At 40.7% G+C, this 18,015-nt stretch overlaps 1 protein-coding gene and 1 long non-coding RNA gene across 3 annotated transcripts in view; one reads left to right on the forward strand and one right to left on the reverse strand.

Moving 5' to 3' along the window:
• MCPH1 (microcephalin 1) overlaps window positions 1–1,237 on the forward strand; it is a 231,812-nt gene extending 230,575 nt beyond the window's left edge. For both annotated transcript variants that reach the window (XM_073336219.1, XM_073336231.1), the window contains one exon: window positions 952–1,237. In XM_073336219.1, coding sequence (XP_073192320.1) covers window positions 952–1,007 — 56 coding nt within the window. In that variant the 3' untranslated portion in view covers window positions 1,008–1,237. The remainder of the gene's footprint in view (window positions 1–951) is intronic.
• A 5,219-nt stretch (window positions 1,238–6,456) lies between these two features.
• Window positions 6,457–18,015, reverse strand: part of LOC140908651 (uncharacterized) — a 29,366-nt gene continuing 17,807 nt past the window's right edge. Inside the window, exons 2-3 of the long non-coding RNA XR_012157944.1 lie at window positions 7,268–7,795; window positions 6,457–6,603 (exon numbers count right to left, since the gene is read on the reverse strand). This is a non-coding gene — a long non-coding RNA (uncharacterized LOC140908651). The remainder of the gene's footprint in view (window positions 6,604–7,267; window positions 7,796–18,015) is intronic.

Here is an 18,015-nt window from a genome sequence, read left to right on the forward strand (position 1 = left end):
CTTAAAATGAACATTGATATAGTCTCCAATTTATTTTTAAAAAATTGAATTCTGCCATGCCTAGTTGTAATGAAGTAATTACTCTCCTAGTTCACCTCTTTGTAGTGCTTTAGAGTTGTGCCTGAACCAGATCTCTGAATCCAAACACTACTGAAGTTTGCAGGAGGGGCTGTCAACATCCAAATTAGACTCTCAATTTTGCAAAAAAGCCATATCTTTATAATGGGCTGACCCAAAATCCCATATCAATCAATCCAATCCTGAATCAATTCCAATAGATGCAAGTTTTCTAGGTATACACATAGGTTTGTAGATCCACACCTAGAATAGTTAAAGTGTGCACGCAGGTCAGTGTACCTATACATTGTGAGTGTACATACATACCCAAGAAAAGTGGAGGCTGAGTACAGACCTGTATGAAAATGTGTCCCTTCCAATCTAATATTGAAAGTATGTGGGATATCAGATTTGTACAAATACAAATCCAGTCAAATGGCTAGATTCATATATTACTCAGGGATTTATCCAGTGTTGATGCTCTTATTCTTATCAGAATGTAGCCCTAGTTTATGTAACCTAGTTAGTTTCTGGTTATATACGTTCTGCTTTCCATACCCAATGCCAGCTGTTCGCTACTGAATAAATTAGTCCTACAGTCAATCACATATTTGATACCTGAGAGAGAGAGCATTTTTTTAAAAAAGCAGATTGGAGGTATGTGCAGTGTCCATACTATACCACTAGCATATATCTTTATGGTCCTTCTCATTCCCTATGTTCTCAGCTCCTCAAAGGTACTTTATACCAAAATTTCAGTCTGCTGAGTTTATTTTGTTAGTAGAGTATATTGTGTTATACAAAGCATATATTTCCTTTTTAATAAGAAGCTATTTGTTATGCATTCATCCTAATATGCTAGTATATAACATATTTCTTTTTGATTTCCTGTAGATTCAGTCACTCAGCACAGGATATGTCCTCTGGAAAACTACATGTTCCAGCAGTGAGCGAACTCAAGAGCCTCCTTATGGTTGTGAGGAAATTAGTAAAGGTGTCCAGTTTTCAATTAAGTAAGAAGCTGAACAAACAGTGAATACAAGATTTTATGAAGAGACAGTAATGGGTTTTTAAATACAGCCAAAAGTTTGGTATAGTGTGGTGAGTCTCATCTAAATGTCTGTCTAATGAAATCCTATGATTAGCCTTTTGTAATAAGGTATTTGCCCAATAAAAATCCTTTTGCTTTGTATTTATTTGTATACTGTGCAAGTCTTTGGGCCTAATTCTGGTCTCATGTACAAGGATTATACACTGGAGGCAACATATTCAAAAGCACCTAAGTGACTTCGGCTCCCAGGACCCCTTTTCGACTTAAGAGCCTGTCACTTAGGTGCTTATGGAAAGATTATCCTGGTGTAATAATTCCAAACACAAATCAGTCTGAAGACAACTTTTAAGTGGGCACAGGGTTATGTCTAATTTTTTTTAAACTTAGTATGTAATATATATTTAGATATAATTATACAACCTCATATTTATGGGATGACATATGAGCACCAGTAAAAGTAACGGATAATCAAATAATTTCACTGCAGCATATTACACATGCCTTTCAACCCCAGTCCTCCCCTCAGAGAATTGTTAAACTAAGACAATGGAAATTCTGCACTAAAAATAAAAAGTTCCGAGCAAAAATCAACAAGATACATACTTCATAAACATCATCATTTCATCGCACTGCTCTAGTTCCCACTTGTAGTTGTGCACTGAAGCTGAGATTTTCAAAGCTACACAAGGATTTGGATGCCCAATTTTCATTGAAATTGATGGTGATCCAAATTGCCTAGATTGCTTTGAAAATCTCAGCATCGTTATCTAGAGTGGAAGGTTTTGAGGCCAAGAACTTTGTTTTTATACCTGCCCTGTAAACATGTAACACACACAATGATAAAAACTCAGGGATGTGAATTAGCCACCCCCCCCGAGTGGCATAACTCATGCTGACTTAAGTGCCAGTGTGGACATAAGAATGGCCATACTGGGTCAGACCAATGGTCCATATAGCCCTGTATCCTGTCTTCCAACTATGACCAATACCCATACCAGGCTTCAGAGGAAATGAACAGAACAGGTCATCATCATCATCAAGACCCAATGGCCTGTGATGGGCTACTAGATGGGGTGAGATCTGAGTTACCCAGGAAAGAATTTTCTGTAGTATCTGGTTGGTGAATCTTGCCCATATGCTCAGGGTTTAGCTCATCGCCATATTTGGGGTTGGGAAGGAATTTTCCTCCAGGGCAGATTGGAAGAGGCCCTGGAGGTTTTTCACCTTCCTCTGTAGCATGGGGCACAGGTCACTTGCTGGAGGATTCTCTGCTCCTTGAAGTCTTTAAACTATGATTTGAGGACTTCAATAGCACAGATATAGATGTGAGGGGTTTTTTTTGTAGGAGTGGTGGGTGAAATTCTGTGGCCTGCGTTGTGCAGGAGGTCAGACTAGATGATCATAATGGTCCCTACTGACCTAAATATCTATGAATCTATGAAAAGTGATCCAAGTGCTGCTGCACATAGAGTGGATTTTTTCAGAGAAGCAGCCACAATGACTCCAAGATCTCTTTCTTGAGTGGTAACAGCTAATTTAGACCCCATCATTTTATATGTCTATTTGGGATTATGCTTTCCAATGTGCATTACTTTGCATTTATCATCATTGGCCATGGTGCATTATGTATAATCATTAGCTGAATTCATGTTATTAAATATAGATTCTTATGTTAACAACAACATTGACATTGGATGAGAGGAAATCAGCTAAAACGGTCTCCACTAGTCTTCAAATACTGTAAGTCTTCTATATTGGCATTAAAACTGAGAAGCATTATCTTTTTAGACTGAAATGTGAATAAAAGCAACAATAAGACTGCCATTAAGGGAGGATATTAAGACTCTCAGAAGCTACAAGACACACATTAACAAGAAAAAGTTACACACTAGTTTCTCTTTGCATGTCCACAAGCCCTTAAGTCAGTCAGTGCTACTGTGCAGCATTGTTCACTATAGCAAATTGCATATTAAGATTGTTGCTGAAATCAAAGAGAAAAGAAATGTCCCTGACCCCAGATCACAGTGTCATCCCTGCATGAGAGCTTTAACTGAAATTTGACTCCTGTGCTGTTCAATAACTGCTCTCCATGACGGTTCAGAGGTCAACGTCAATTGAACATACGCATGTATTTAAGTGCTGAATTGGGCCCCAAACAATTAGCTGGCAGATAGTGGCTCACCCCTCGCACCCTGCATCATTCTAAAAGGGCTCCTTCCAAAACAAAATAGGGCCTAAAACATCCTCTTTACAGCCACAGTGGCTAATAATACAAGATTGACTGAAGAGTGTTTGATGGCAAGAGTGGAAACTAATGGTAGGTGGGTGGATTGGGCATTGATTTCCTTGCAAGCAGTTTTAGATTATAAATGCCTTTGGGCACTATAAAGAGTGGATAACAAGCCTGTAAATGGCTACGTTGTTGCTAATATAGGAGCCATCTGTTGTGGATTTATTAAAGCACAGATTTGTTTAGCTACTTTTATGTTTTTATTTTCCTGATCCATCCAGAGGGCCACATTTTGGAGGTTATTACTTTTTAAATAAAAATGCTTGTAAAATGTGTTGTGTAGCTTAGTTTTCTATTTATGGTTCCAGTATAAGAAACTCCTGTGTCTTAATGAAACAGTACCCAGGATAACTGCATCATCTGGAAAGGTACTATCAACAGATTCTGAGCCAGAAAGCTGCTATTAACTCTAAAGCTTGTTTCTCTGTGAAGGCACTCAAGATCTTAGTTGCAAAAGAATTTTTAATTAATGTTTCTGAATAAGAAGAGTGGCAGTCAGTGAAGTTTGGTTTGTATAATTTCCAAACCATGATCGGAGGTGTCGCAGAAACACTACGTCAGCTGAATAAGCTAGAATCCTGTGGTCAAGAAAGGTTAACAACTCAGAAATAGAAAGAAGTCTGGCTGAAAACTGGAGAATATGGAAGTTTGACTGTCTGCAGTAACTGGAGTCTGGTTTGATCAATGAAAGGATGAATAACAGGTTAACAAATTGCAAGCTGCGTACCTACGTGTGTTAAGCAGTGATTTTTTTCTCTTAGTATTATTCTCCATCTTTAGGTCGTCTTATGGTGAGAGTAACTGGGTGGTTATTCTGGAACATTCTCTGCATAGTACAAACATTCAACCTTATGGTATTTTAAAGCTTTAGGTGGCAACTAGCAGCTGGTACTTTAAACTTGTTAGCTATGCTTTCTGTATAGAGCTCTTACTGGGAATTGGCAAAACAGATCATAGTTCTATGGTTGGCCTAGATATGAGACAGTGCTCTGGCCTCTAACTGGAAGCTTAAACTCTTGCTCAAGGCTGAGGAGTTGATGGGGTAGCACGAGGGTGTAACTAACGTGGTGCCAAAGGTTTGTTTGAAGCTTCTGAGGTGGCTTTCCTTTGCAGAGAGGCATTATCTGGTGGTTTGCAGCGTGTTCCTGGAAAGCCAATGCCCCAAAGCACTACCTGATAATCGTTGTGCAGAGGCCTGTTCTCTAAATTATCCAAAGTAACAAAAGTCCAACTCTCCCTGTTACATAAAATTGCTTTTAAAAGTCAGCAAAAATTAAAGACAGACTGAATTAGTCCAAACAAAGGTCTCACTCAGGACTGTGTCAAGATTGTGAGTGGTAAACAAAGGAGAATGGAATGGGAAATTATTGGACCAAAGTTGGAGTGTCAGAAATTAGGCCTAATTGGTGGACAAAATAATGAGAGGTTGGCCTATTCTATCCATCAGCCCTTTTTGCCATCCTTTAAAAAATAAACTTTGGGGAGGGAGGACCAAAACACCTGGGATAGGTGGACTGAAAGGAGCAAGTTTCACCATCATGGTTACCACCCCCACAAGTCTCCTGTGTAACTGATTTATGTGTTCTCAATTAATAGTTTAAAGATAAGGAATAGAACCAAACTGAACTCTTTATGGTTTGATCCTGCAGGGTTGGGCCTGATGTCTGCTATAACCCCATTGTGACTTGCAAACAGGCAAAACTCCTGAATCTGGAACTTTGAATCTCTCCACTAAATAACCAGCTTCTGAGGCAGGTGAGACTTCTATAGATGCTACCTTTTAAGTGGTGGCAATCAAAACTTCATCATCTGATATAAAGTGAAATCGTTAAAGAAATATAGTTACTTTACCATGACCAGTGGAAATTAAATTTTGTCTCGTGGATAAACTTAAAACAGCAGCGTTTCAATCTCAGAATTGTGAACTTCAATACATACTGGGTACAATGTGTAGAAAAAGAGACAATAATAAACTTACTCCATGCTGATGCACACTGAGAAATTGTCTACTGATTCCAAAGATGACATCATGTCCAAATTATAAAGCAGGATGTTTACATCTAAATATCAAAAGATCACAGACTGAAACACAGGGTAAACAAGGAAGAATTAGCCTTGACAAAGGTGGGAGAACTTCCTTTACATAAGGATGTCGCACAGACCCTGCTTACAGAGAAAGAGGACTTGTCGGCAAAAGGGCAGGTTCATTTACATGGGTGCATGTGTATACACATAATCTTTTGTTTAAATCAAAAGGAATTATAACCAGTATATCCTATTCTATCAGGCCACCGCCCTCTCTACATTCAAATTGCTCCAAAACCCCACTTTTTCCATAATGCCCACAAAATTCCATGATCCTCTGTCACTCAGTCCTATAATTCTGGATCCATCGTTGACTCGTCCCTCTCTTTTGAATCTTACCTCCAGATCATGTCTAAATCTTGCCACTCCCTGCACAGTATCTGTAAGATCTAATCTTTCCTCTCTGCCAAAACACTTGTCCAAATCCTCCCTGCTCATTGGCCCCTTATCTACTGTAATCTCACTGGCCTTGGTACCTGAACTTGCTCCCCACTCAAGTCCAGCTGAAATGCTTCTGCTTAAGATTATTTTCTTGGCTCATTGCTCTGACTTGCTATGAGCTCACCCTTTAAGTCCCTCTTTACTGGCTCCCTTTCTTCCAATTTATCAGAGAGAAATTTCTTGTCCTTACCTACAAAGCTGTCCACAGTTTAGTCTCGCCCTATCCACCTGGCCAGTTTCTCTATCACAGGTCACCTCCCAGCTTTACTCTGCAAAGATGCCAGCCTTGATCACCTGATTTTCTGCTTCTCTGACAAGCACTTTTGCACTTTCTCACACACTACCTCTTGTGCCTAAGAACAGCTCCCTAATCCTTAGAGCCACCACCTCCTTCAAAGTCCCTCCTTAAAAATCACTTCTTCCTTAATGCAAACAGTAAACTGCAACCTGATAATGGCTAGGCAGGTGGAGAGCTGTGATCAGTGCTACTGACTGGCTAAGAATTGTGCACATTCTGTTATATCTGTTGTCTTGTCTACCCCACTCTCACCCCCATGGCTTGTTTGTATTCTCTGACTGTTATGTCTTGTCTTTTAGATTGTAAGCTCTTCAGGGCATTATTTGTTTTTACAATACCTTCTGTGACAGGATCCAACTTGGTTGTTGTCTTTAGCCACAACTGCAATACAAACGTTGAAAAATAATAGACATTTACTATATATTTTCTAATATAAACTGTTAAATTACCTCCTCTTAACTAGCACTTCTTGTGTCGTCTAGATTAGAATGTAAACTCTTCGGCAAGACTGTCTTTGTTTGTACTTTGGACAGTTCTATGCCTGTTTTCAGAACGTAATAAATAATGCTGTAAGACTGTATCCTATCCCAATGAGGCTTTGTGTAGTCTCATGATATATACACCTAGAGATTTCACTTTATATCAGATGATGATGTTGTGATTGCCACCACTTAAAAGGTAGCATCTACAGGAGTCTCACCTGTTAGGATATAGATATTTAGGCCTGTCTGTAAAGGCCTATACTCTAAGAATGTAGGTATATGTTTATTATTTAGCTAGTAATAGAGGTATACAAGAAAGAATCTGTGTAAGGGCCTTCTCTCACTGTGACAGTCTGAGGCCCTGTTCTTAGGCCAATGCCTTTGACTAAGCAGCAGAGGCAGCCATAAGCTGGGAAGCGTACGGTCACATCCTCACATGCCAAACTAGTCAATATGGGGCTGTTAGGAAGGTGATCCAATCTATCACCTCCAGAGAAAGAGAAGAGCCTAGAAGATGTAAAAGGAAATTTAGGTTGATAGTTTTCTGTCTGGTAAGAACTCACTTATCAATAGACACTGCTGGGACACTCCTTATGTCTTTATAGATGTAGTTGTTGTTTGCACCTTCGGACTTCAGGTATTGTTGCTCTCTGTTCATGCGAGAAGGACCAGGGAAGTGGTAGAGTGAAGGAATAAGCTCTCTAACATCACCTATCCCAGACGCTGACTCACTGGAGAGATCTAAAGTTCCAGGTTTCGGGAGTTTTGCCTTTTGTTAAAAGATCATGTCACAATGGGGATGTAGCAGACATCTGGCCCCTCTGCTTAACCTTTAATTGAATTTTCTCCGTTTTTTATCTTGCATAAGTCTGGTTGTATTGAAGGGAACTTTTCAAATGTTGACTGCCATTTGGGGTAAGTACTGCAAGATCTTTTGGGGGTGTGGGTCAGAAGGAAAGCCACCCTTCAGATTTTGATGGCTTAGAGTGGAGACATAGATATCCTTCTGGTTTAGTCACTCAAAGTCAGGGGCACAGAAAGCTCAATTAGGAGAAGTGTTGTGGAGTGGTCACTTGAGTCCTGGGATAAACCTAAAGACAAAGAAGAACAGAGTGGATTTGATTTAAATCACTAGTTAGGGAGACTCTATTTAATTATGGATTTTACATAAAAGTGCATTCTTGTTGGTTGTTATACCCTTAATACATATTCTTCACAACTCAGAGATAGATGTAGGTTTCATTTTTAGAAGGTACACACTATACATTTTAAAAAAAATATTTATTTTGAAAACTTTTCAGATTACTTTTACAGCTATATCAGAAAATGAATGATTGTTTGGTTATTTCATTTACCAAAGGCAATTGAAGCAGATATTTATGAAGTCATGGGTAGGTGAACTATCTCCAGTTCAACAGGTTAATCATTAATATTTGGAGGATTTTCTTTCCATGCTGTATTAGGAGGAGAACATCATCAGACAGACATTTAAATTGTTTTATTTAACTAAAACAACGTTACGTATTCTGGATTTTTTTCTTCAACAGCAAACATATAATATTTTAACAAAACAAGCATATTAATTTTTGAATTTAGTTAAACATTCACATTTTTTAAAATCAGGTTTGTTTTTGTTAAAATTGTTTTTAACTAAAATATTTAAATGAAATTTTTTTAAAAAAACAAAAACAAAAATTTAATCAACTATGTCAGCCAGCTCAACATGATCAACTTAAAATATTGGCTTCTGCAGCTAACTCAGTCGTCTCCACCTTCATTTTCCTGTTTGTTCATAATCTGGAAATGAAAAACAAGCTTTCCTGCTTTTTCAGGTCCCAAACGATTTCTCAATTTGGAATGAATTAGTCCAAAGGAAGAAAATATTCTTTCTACACCAGCAGAAGAAGCTACTGCTGTTAAAAGTGAGATTATCACTTCAACAGTCTCTGAATCCAAGTGCTTAAGTGACTTCCAGCAGTTCACTAGTGTGACTTTCTTTAAAACATCATCAGCAAACATATATTTCTTGAATGGTTCTTATTTCCAAACTGGGTCTCTTTTACGGCCTGCTGCCATTATAGGTTTTCCCTTCTAGTGAGAGAATAAGGGATTGACTCTATGTACACAAATTTGCAGAGGGACAATAGGGGTGAGGTCTGTTATTTCTAAACCTCTATATATTTATTTATTTATTTTAAAACATTTTTTCTGTTAACAAGCATGGAGACACAAATCCACAGTTTGGGAACTTCAAAACTAAGCATCTCTGATGGTATCTTCTAGATTAAGCACTGAGTCCCAGTGGGTAGATAGAAAGATTAACCTAAATAATCTATACAGAAACCTCTGGAACCCCATAAGATTGGATCCATGAACTATTGCAACTCATTTACAAAACTTTTCTTAAACATTACATTAATATATTGTCTCATACTATAGAATTAGAATTTATAATCCCTATTCCATTATGAGATATCTTTGAGCTATAAAGTGTCTTAATTAAAACTATCTTTAGATAGATTTTTTCCCTCAAAAAGCATTTTATCAAAAAAATCCAATTTTTTTTATTTTTTTTTTTTAAATCATTGGTTTTTAATCCACCCTAAAGAGGAATGATGTGCATGGGGGACTGAAAGTGAATTGACCTGTAACACTCTGGATGCTAAATGAAGATAGAGGGAGGGATAGCTCAGTGGTTTGAGCATTGGCCTGCTAAACCCTGGGTTGTGAGTTCAATCCTTGAAGGGGCCATTTGAGATCTTGGGCAAAAAAAATTGGGGATTGTGCCTGCTTTGAGCAGGGGGTTGGACTTAGATGATCTCCTGAGGTCCCTTCCAACCCTGATATTCTATGATTCTATGTCTCTGTCCCTATACTGAGTAAACTGAACCGAAGTCCAAAATCCTGTATCTTAACCTTTAGATCAAGAAAATTCAGGGGCATCAGTTAAAACAGACAATTCTAGGAGCAACATAGCACTTTTATTAATGACGGGGCAAATTCAGACCTGCTCTGAATTTAGCCCATGTGTTACTGCATAGGAAAACCAAGACATTTGAGACCATTACAATAAACTGTAACTTACATGTACTTGACTTTTGTGAAGAGGTTTCAAAGTGTTGATTCTTATGCCACTTTTAATGGACTCTTGAAGAAATCTGATATACCCCATTGATGGTTGAATCTCCCAGAATAACTTTTAAAATTCACACCCACTTGAAATTCTCCTGACTAGAAATATGATTTTTGGACACTTTCTCCATCATATTTCAGTAAAACACAAAGAGAGCCATTTCAGAAGTTTGGAGACAGAGTACTTCCTCTTTAAAGAACAGAATTTATATTTTTCCAGACATTGCCCAGGCAACACAGGCTTGAATAAAAAAAATTGTCACTAAAAGCAGAGTTCTCTAGTCTGGGAATCAATGCTGTTATTTTGTTCCCAGCTAAGTTCTGTTTCTTGCTTAATAAAAAGAGGAATGTCTTTAATGACTGTAATGATGCTGAACATTTTGATGTCTCACGTAAAAGAGATAAGATGCAAATAATGGAGTCTAGACTTTTAGAAAAGGGGCGAGGGGAGGGGGATTCTATTTTCCATGGGTTTTTTTTTTTCATTTCCACATCTGGGTATCTCTTGAAGATAGTTATTCAGTTGAATCTACATGTCCATAATTAAGAAAGATACTGAAGGATTTTGGGGTGCAAATTTGAATCCAGAAAGACCTCAGACTCTTGAAGATTTCAGTGGTAACACTCTGACACAGTTTAACTGACAGCTAGAATCATAGTACCTTATTTATAATAAAAAAAAATGAAAAATGTAGAACTATTCATACAAATGCAAAACATCACCATTCAATTATGTTACATTGTCAATTTCCACACCCTCTTCCTTATGTTTGTTCATTGTCTATTTAAGTGGTCTCTCTGGACTCTAAGGATTTTGTGATCTGGAGGTTGTCTTTATATCCATCTCTAAAGTGCTTGGCACTCTACTTATGCTATACAAATAATGTTAAATCAGACACTTGTACATATGTAAAATTGTTATCACGAGTTAAACTTTTACATGTATAACTTAATATACATTGTTTGGATTGTGGCAGACTTAACTTGCTATTAGAAGCTTAAGTTTGCATCTCCTGACTTCTGTGTGCGCAAATTTGCAACCTTATAGTGTTAATATATATTTTGCAGCGAGATGGTTAGAGCATATGACTGACAGGTGCTCTGTGTCCTATTCCTGATTGTGCCTCTGATAGTCTGTGTCACTTTGGGAAAGTCATATATGTTCTCTGTACCTTAGTTTATCCATCCATACAATGAAAGAAATATTACTTCACACAGGCATTGCAAAGTTATTAAAATTAAAGTGCTTGTAAAGCATTTTGAGATCTTTGGCTGAAAAGCATTACCAAAGTGCCCTGACTTTACTGTTACATTAACACATGTCTTTCCTGTAACTGCAGCATGGTGGGGTGTTTCTTTTGGGATTCTTTGTCATTAAAGGTGTATTTATGATTAAGTTTATAAATATATTATGGCTGTCGATTAATTGCAGTTAACTCACATGATTAACTCAAAAAAAGTAATCACGATTTTAAAAATGTATCGCAATTAATCGCACTGTTAAACAGAATACCAATTGAAATTTATTAAATATTTAGATGTTTTTTAAAATTTTCATATGTATTGATTTCAATTACAACATAGTGTACAAAGTAGACAGTGCTCACTTTATACTGTTATTTTTTATTACAAATATTTGCACTGTAAAAATGGCAAACCAAAGAAATACTATTTTTCAGTTCACCTCATACAAGTACTATAGGGCAATTTACAAATGTTGATTTTTTTTTTGTTACATAACTGCACTCAAAAACAAAACTATGTAAAATTTGAGAGCCTACAAGTCCACTCAGTCCTACTTCTTTAGCCAATTGCTAAGACAAACAAGTTTGTTTGCATTTACAGGAGATAATGCTGTCCACTTCTTATTTACAGTGTCACCTGAAAGTGAGAATAAGTGTCCGCCTGGCACTTTGGCAGCCGACGCTACAAGGTCTTTATGTGCCAGATATGCTAAACATTTGTATGCCCCTTCATGCTTTGGCCACCATTCCAGAGGACATACTTACATGCTGATGACACTCATTAAAAAAATAATGCAAGAATTAAATTTGTGTCTGAATTCCTTGGGGGAGAACTGTATGTCTCCTACTCCGTTTTACTCACATTCTACCATATATTTCATATTATAGCAGTCTCGGATGGTGACCCAGCACATGTTGTTTGTTTTACGAATGCTTTCCCTGCAGATATGACAAAATGCAAAGAAGGTACCAGCATGAGATTTCTAAAGATAGCTACATCACTCAACCCAAGGTTTAAGAAACTGAAGTGCTTTCCAAAATCTGAGAGGGATGAAGTGTGGAGCATGCTTTCAGAAGTCTTAAAAGACCAACACTCCAATGCGGAAACTACAGAACTCGAACCATCAAAAAGGAAAATCAACCTTCTGGCGGTGGCATCTGTCTCAGTCTATTCTATGCATCAGTCTACTCTTCTTTGGATGGTTATCGAGCAAAACCTGTTATCAGCATGGACACATGTCCTCTGGAATGGTGGTTGAAGCATGAAGGGACATATGAATCTTTAGTTAATCTGGCACATAAATATCTTGTGATGCCGGCTACAACAGTGCCATGTGAACACCTGTTCTCACTTTCAGGTGATATTGTAAACAAGAAGTGGGCAGCATTATCTCCTGCAAATGTAAACAAACTTGTTTGTCTGAGCGATTGGCTGAACAAGAAGTAGGACTGAGTAGACTTGTAGGCTCTAAAGTTTTACATTGTTTTATTTTTGAATACAGTTTTTTTTTACACAATTCTACATTTGTAAGTTCAATTTTCATGATAAAGAGATTGCACTACAGTACTTGTATTGTGTGAATTGAAAAATACTATTTTTTTACAGTGCAAACATTTGTAAATGTTGTATTTGAAATCAATATATTTGAAAATGTAGAAAATATTCAAAAGTATTTAAATAAATGGTATTCTATTATTGTGTAACAGTGCGATTAATCATGTGATTAATTTTTTTAATCTCTTGACAGCTCTAAAATACATAAAAAAGAAAGTATTTATAACAATTTGTGTGGATAGTTGAGGGTTTAAATAGGAAGCTGGTGAACTGATCAGATCTGTTTTAAGATTGGTTGTCTAAAGCTAGACACCTAAATCTATAATTAAGCACCTAAACCAGGTAATCAGTATATTCACACTTGCACCCTCCGAGGCACCTACATAAATTATGGATTTAGATGATTCATTTTAAGCATCTAAGCTTGAATACTTTTGGCTAACGTTTCAGAATTCAAGGTACTGAAAATAATTAATGTGGGAATTACTTGTGAAATGGCACAAAGAAGGGGCTGGTTAGGCATAAAAATTTCAGAAGTGCTTAAGTGACTTAGCAGCCTAAGTACCACATTCAAAAGTGATTTAGGCAGCTAGGAACCCAAATTCCATTGACTTTCAATGAGCAGGGCCCTACTAAATTCACATCCGTGAAAAATACATCATGGACCATGAAATCTGGTGTCCTCCGTGAAATCTGGTCTTTTGTGTACTTTTACCCTCTACTATACAGATTTAATGGGGGGAAACCAGTGTTTCTCAAACTGGGGGTCCTGATCTGAAAAGCTTTTGGGAGGGTCGCAAGATTTTTGTGGGGGTGGTCACTTCGACCTCAGGAGAAGGGGCAGGAACAGTAGAAGGAAGCCTTCAAATCCCACCTCTGGGCAAGGCGGCCAGGGCCTGACTAAACCATCATCAGATTCCAAGCAAGCCTTTTAAAGGGGTGCTCGAGGACGGTGCTCAGGTGTCTAGTCTAGATCCTTCCCTGTTTTTTCTGAATAGTCTGTCCCACTTCTACTGTGCTTGATCCCAAATAACTTCAGACCACTGGGTCCTCCACATGGTGGAAGTGGGATATTCTCTCCAGTTCTGCTCTTACCCTCCCTACCACTCCCTTCCCCGTCCCTGTTCAGGGACCCCTCTCAGGAGCAATTCCTTATCCAGGAGCTGCAGATGCTCCTCGCCATGGGAGCGGTCAAGACTGAATCCCCACTCTGTCACTCTGAGTGCAGAAGGTAGGGGCCTGCAAGGATTCTAAAAACTAATACGTGCCACTTCAGGCTTGTATTAAACTCCCAAGGTTACAGCTTTTCTCTGACCTTGGCTTGGTAAACGCTGCCAAATGCAAAAATAACAAAACAACAAAAAACACAAAAACAAAACAAAAAACCCACCCTTGGACCCAGGAAGGAACACTTGGGAATTCCTCCCTGTGGAGTACCCTCAAGCCCTTACACACATACACACTCACACTCACACAGAGAGAGAGAGAGAGAGAAAGAAAACAAAGGAAATTAGCTGTTGCCACCAGCTAATCAAACAGAATATGCACAAACCTCTTAGGACACCAAAAATCCAATCCTGTTTTTAAAAAAAGGTTAATTTTATTAAAAAGAATAAATTACATCTGAAACTTAGGCTTTTGCTAGATTTTAAAAGAGCAATTCCAAAAATTAAGCACCCAAACTAGCTTTCTTGGGGGTTCAGCTTAAAGGTTACAAGCAAACAAAAGCATCAGGGGTTAGAACAGGGGAGATCCACAAGCCAAAATAAAAAATAAACCTGATTGTGTCTAATGAAACATTCCCTATCCAAATAATTTCTTCTTGAAGAAGACAGACCAAGGAGTAATGGTCTCAAGTTGCAGTGGGGGAGGTTTAGGTTGGATAGGAAAAACTTTTTCACTAGAAGGGTGGTGAAACACTGGAATGGGTTATCTAGGGAGGTGGTGGAATCTCCTTCCTCAGAGGTTTTTAAGGTCAGGCTTGACAAAGCCCTGGCTGGGATGATTTAGTTGAGGATTGGTCCTGCTTTGAGCAGGGGGTTGGACTAGATGACCTCCTGAGGTACCTTCCAACTCTGATATTCTATGATTCTATGAATTTTTATACCTGGTTCAAGCCTTACACAGCATTGCTGCTCCGTGTCTCCTTCTCCGGAGAACAACAGACACAGGGTAAGTTTCTTTCCCAATTTTAAAAGTTCTAGCCTTCCCATTGGGTGTTTTGGTCAGGTGCCCACTCCTTTTCTTTTACCTATGGGCTTATTAACACTTTACAGGTAAAGCAAGCAGAGAACAGACACCAAGAGGGACTGGTGGCTGGCTAGGTGTTTATAAAAGGGAGCTCCCCCACACTCTTCATTTGTCACAGGAGTGGTGGAGGGGGTTACTCAGGAGCTAAGGGGCAAGGGATTCTAATCCCGATACTTCCTAATCCCCAAGGCCAAGGAGGGTCTCGGACCCTTTCTAGATCTGCATGGACTCAACAAATTCATGGTAAAGTTGAAGTTCCGCATAGTCTCCCTGGGCGCCATTATCCCCTCCCTGGATCCAGGAGACTGGTATGCCGCACTCAAGATGAAGGACACATACTTCCATATAGTGATCCGTCCTGCACATCGGCACTTCCTATGCTTCGTGGTCAACCACAAGCATTACCAATTCACTGTCCTACCATTCGGCTTCTCAACCACCCCCCCAAGTGTTCACCAAGTGCATGTTGGTCGTGGCTGCTTTCTTCAATCGACAGCAGGTGCAAGTATACCCCTACCTCGACGACTTGTTGCTCAGGGGCTGCACCAGGGGGCAGGTGGAGTCCCAAATCCATTTGTCAGGTACACGTTCGAACAACTGGGTCTCCTCCTCAACTTGGGGAAGTCAACCTTGGAAGCAACCCAAAGAATAGAACTCACTGGGGCAGTGTTACACTCGGTCCAGGCGGGAGCTCTTCTGCCAGAGACCCGATTCTGAGCCATCACGGACATAATTCAAAGCCTCCAGCAATTCCCAACTATAACAGCAAGGGAGTGCCTAAGTTTCCTCGGCCACATGGCTGTTTGCGGTTCAGACCTTAGCAGGCATGGCTCACTACAGCCTACCGCCCGGGGCACAACAGCTTGAATTCAGTAGTCACGGTGCCAGGGCAGGTCCTCACATCCCTCCACTGGTGGCTCAATCCTCAAGCAGTGTGCGAAGGAGTCCCATTCCACAACCCCCAATCTTCCTTGTCCCTGGTTATGGACGCATCAGCTCTGGGATGGGAGACCTCCAAACACAGGGCCTGTGGTCGCAGAATGAGCTCTCCCTACATATCAACATCAAGGAGCTGAGGGCGGTGCGTCTAGCCTGCCAGCAGGCCTGACTGCAAGGCGAGTGCGGAGCAGCTCTAACGGACAGCACCACGGCCATGTTTTACATCAACAAGCAGGGTGGAGCCTATTCCTCTCTCCTGTGCCAGGAGGCCCTCCGGCTGTGGGAGTTCTGCATAGCCCACTCCATTCAGCTAGAAGCATCCTTTCTACAAGGAGTTCAGAACATGCTGGCGGAACACCTCAGCAGGTCCTTCTGCACACACAAGTGGTCCATCTGGCTGGATGATATACACTCCATTTTGCAAAGGTGGGGGTTTCCCCAGGTCAACCTGTTTACCACCCCACGCAACAAGAAGTGCCCAATGTTCTGCTCTTTCCAGGCTCACTCACGGATGCATTCCTGCTACCCTGGAAAGGTCACCTGCTCTACGCCTTTCCCCAGTTCCCTCTCGTGCACCAGGTCCTGCTCAAGGTCCACAGGGAGGGGACAAAGGTATACTGATAGCTCCAGCATGGCCTCGACAACACCAGTACACTTAGCTACTGGCACCGTCGATGGATGCACCAGTCACATTACCTCTCCCCCCTGACTTACTCACTCAGGGCCACGGTTGCCTCCATCACTCCGGCCTGTGGTCCCTCCACCTCTCGGCTTGGAAGCTTTGTAGCTGAACCCCATGGAACTTCTGTGCTCAGAACAAATAAGGGACGTCCTCCTTGGGAGCAGGAAACCCTCCACTAGAGCCAAGTATCTGGCAAAGTGAAAGAGATTCTTGTGCTGGTCTGACCAGCATCGTATACCTCCCCCCTCCAGGCACCTGTACCTCTCATCTTGGATTACCTCCTACACCTGAAACAGCAAGGCCTGGCAGCGTCTTCCATAAGGGTACACCTCGCTGCTATCTCGGCCTTCCACCAGGAGCGTCTGGTTGATCCATCTTCCCCAACCCTATGGTTGATCGCTTCCTCAAAGGTCTGGACTGCCTACATCCCCAGATCAGGCAGCCTGTCCCTGCGCAGGACCTTAACCTGGTCCTCTCCAGGCCCATGGGGCTCCCATTCGAACCACTGGCACCTTGCTTCCTCCTGTATCTGTCATGGAAGGTAGCTTTCCTGGTCGCCATTACTTCTGTGAAGAGGGTGTCTGAGCTAAAGGCCCACAGCTCAGGCTGCACCCAGCCTTTCTCCCCAAGGTGGTGTTGCACTTCCTCACCAGACAGGACATTTTCCTGCCTGTCTTTTACCCTAAGCCTCATGGCAGTAACCGGGAGCAGAGGCTGCACTCCCTCGATGTTCGGCGAGCACTAACTTTCTACATCGAGTGCACTAAGCCGTTCAGAAAATTGAACCAGTTGTTCATAGAGGTGGCAGACTGGATGAAAGGGCTCCCAGTCTCATCTCAAAGAATATCTTCCTGGATCATGTTGTGCATCCGCATGTGCTATGAACTGGCCAAAGTACCAGCCCCAGCTCTTATAGCACACTCTACTAGGGCCCAGGCCTCGTCAGCAGCGTTCTTGGCCCAGGTCCCGATCCAAGAAATCTGCAGGGCAGCAACTTGGTCCTTGGTGCATACCTTCACCTCTCACTATGCCATCATCCGTCATGCCAGAGATGACGCGGCTTTCAGCAGAGCGGTGCTGCAATCAGCATTTCCTTAACTCCGACCCCACCACCTAGGTAAGGCTTGAAAGTCACCTAATTGGAATCAGTATGAGCAATCACTCGAAGAAGAAAAAACGGTTACTCACCTCTCATAACTGTTGTTCTTCGAGATGTGCTGATCATATCCATTCCAAACCCACTTGCCTTCCCCTCTGTAGGAGTAACCAGCATGAAAGAACTGAGGAGGTGCCAGGTCAGCAGGGTCATATATTGAGCGCCATGAAGATGCCACTTCAGGGGGCTCCACAGCTGACCTGATGGGTGCTGCTAGGGGAAAAACTGTCTGATGACTGAGCACGCGGCACGCACACACCTAATTGGAATAGATATGAGCAACACATCTCGAAGAACAACAGTTACGAGAGGTGAGTAACCATTTTTTTCAGGTAGTGCCTGAACATCACTTC

The sequence above is a fragment of the Lepidochelys kempii genome, chromosome 3, assembly GCF_965140285.1.
Source record: "Lepidochelys kempii isolate rLepKem1 chromosome 3, rLepKem1.hap1, whole genome shotgun sequence".
NCBI classification, from domain to species: Eukaryota; Metazoa; Chordata; order Testudines; family Cheloniidae; genus Lepidochelys; species Lepidochelys kempii.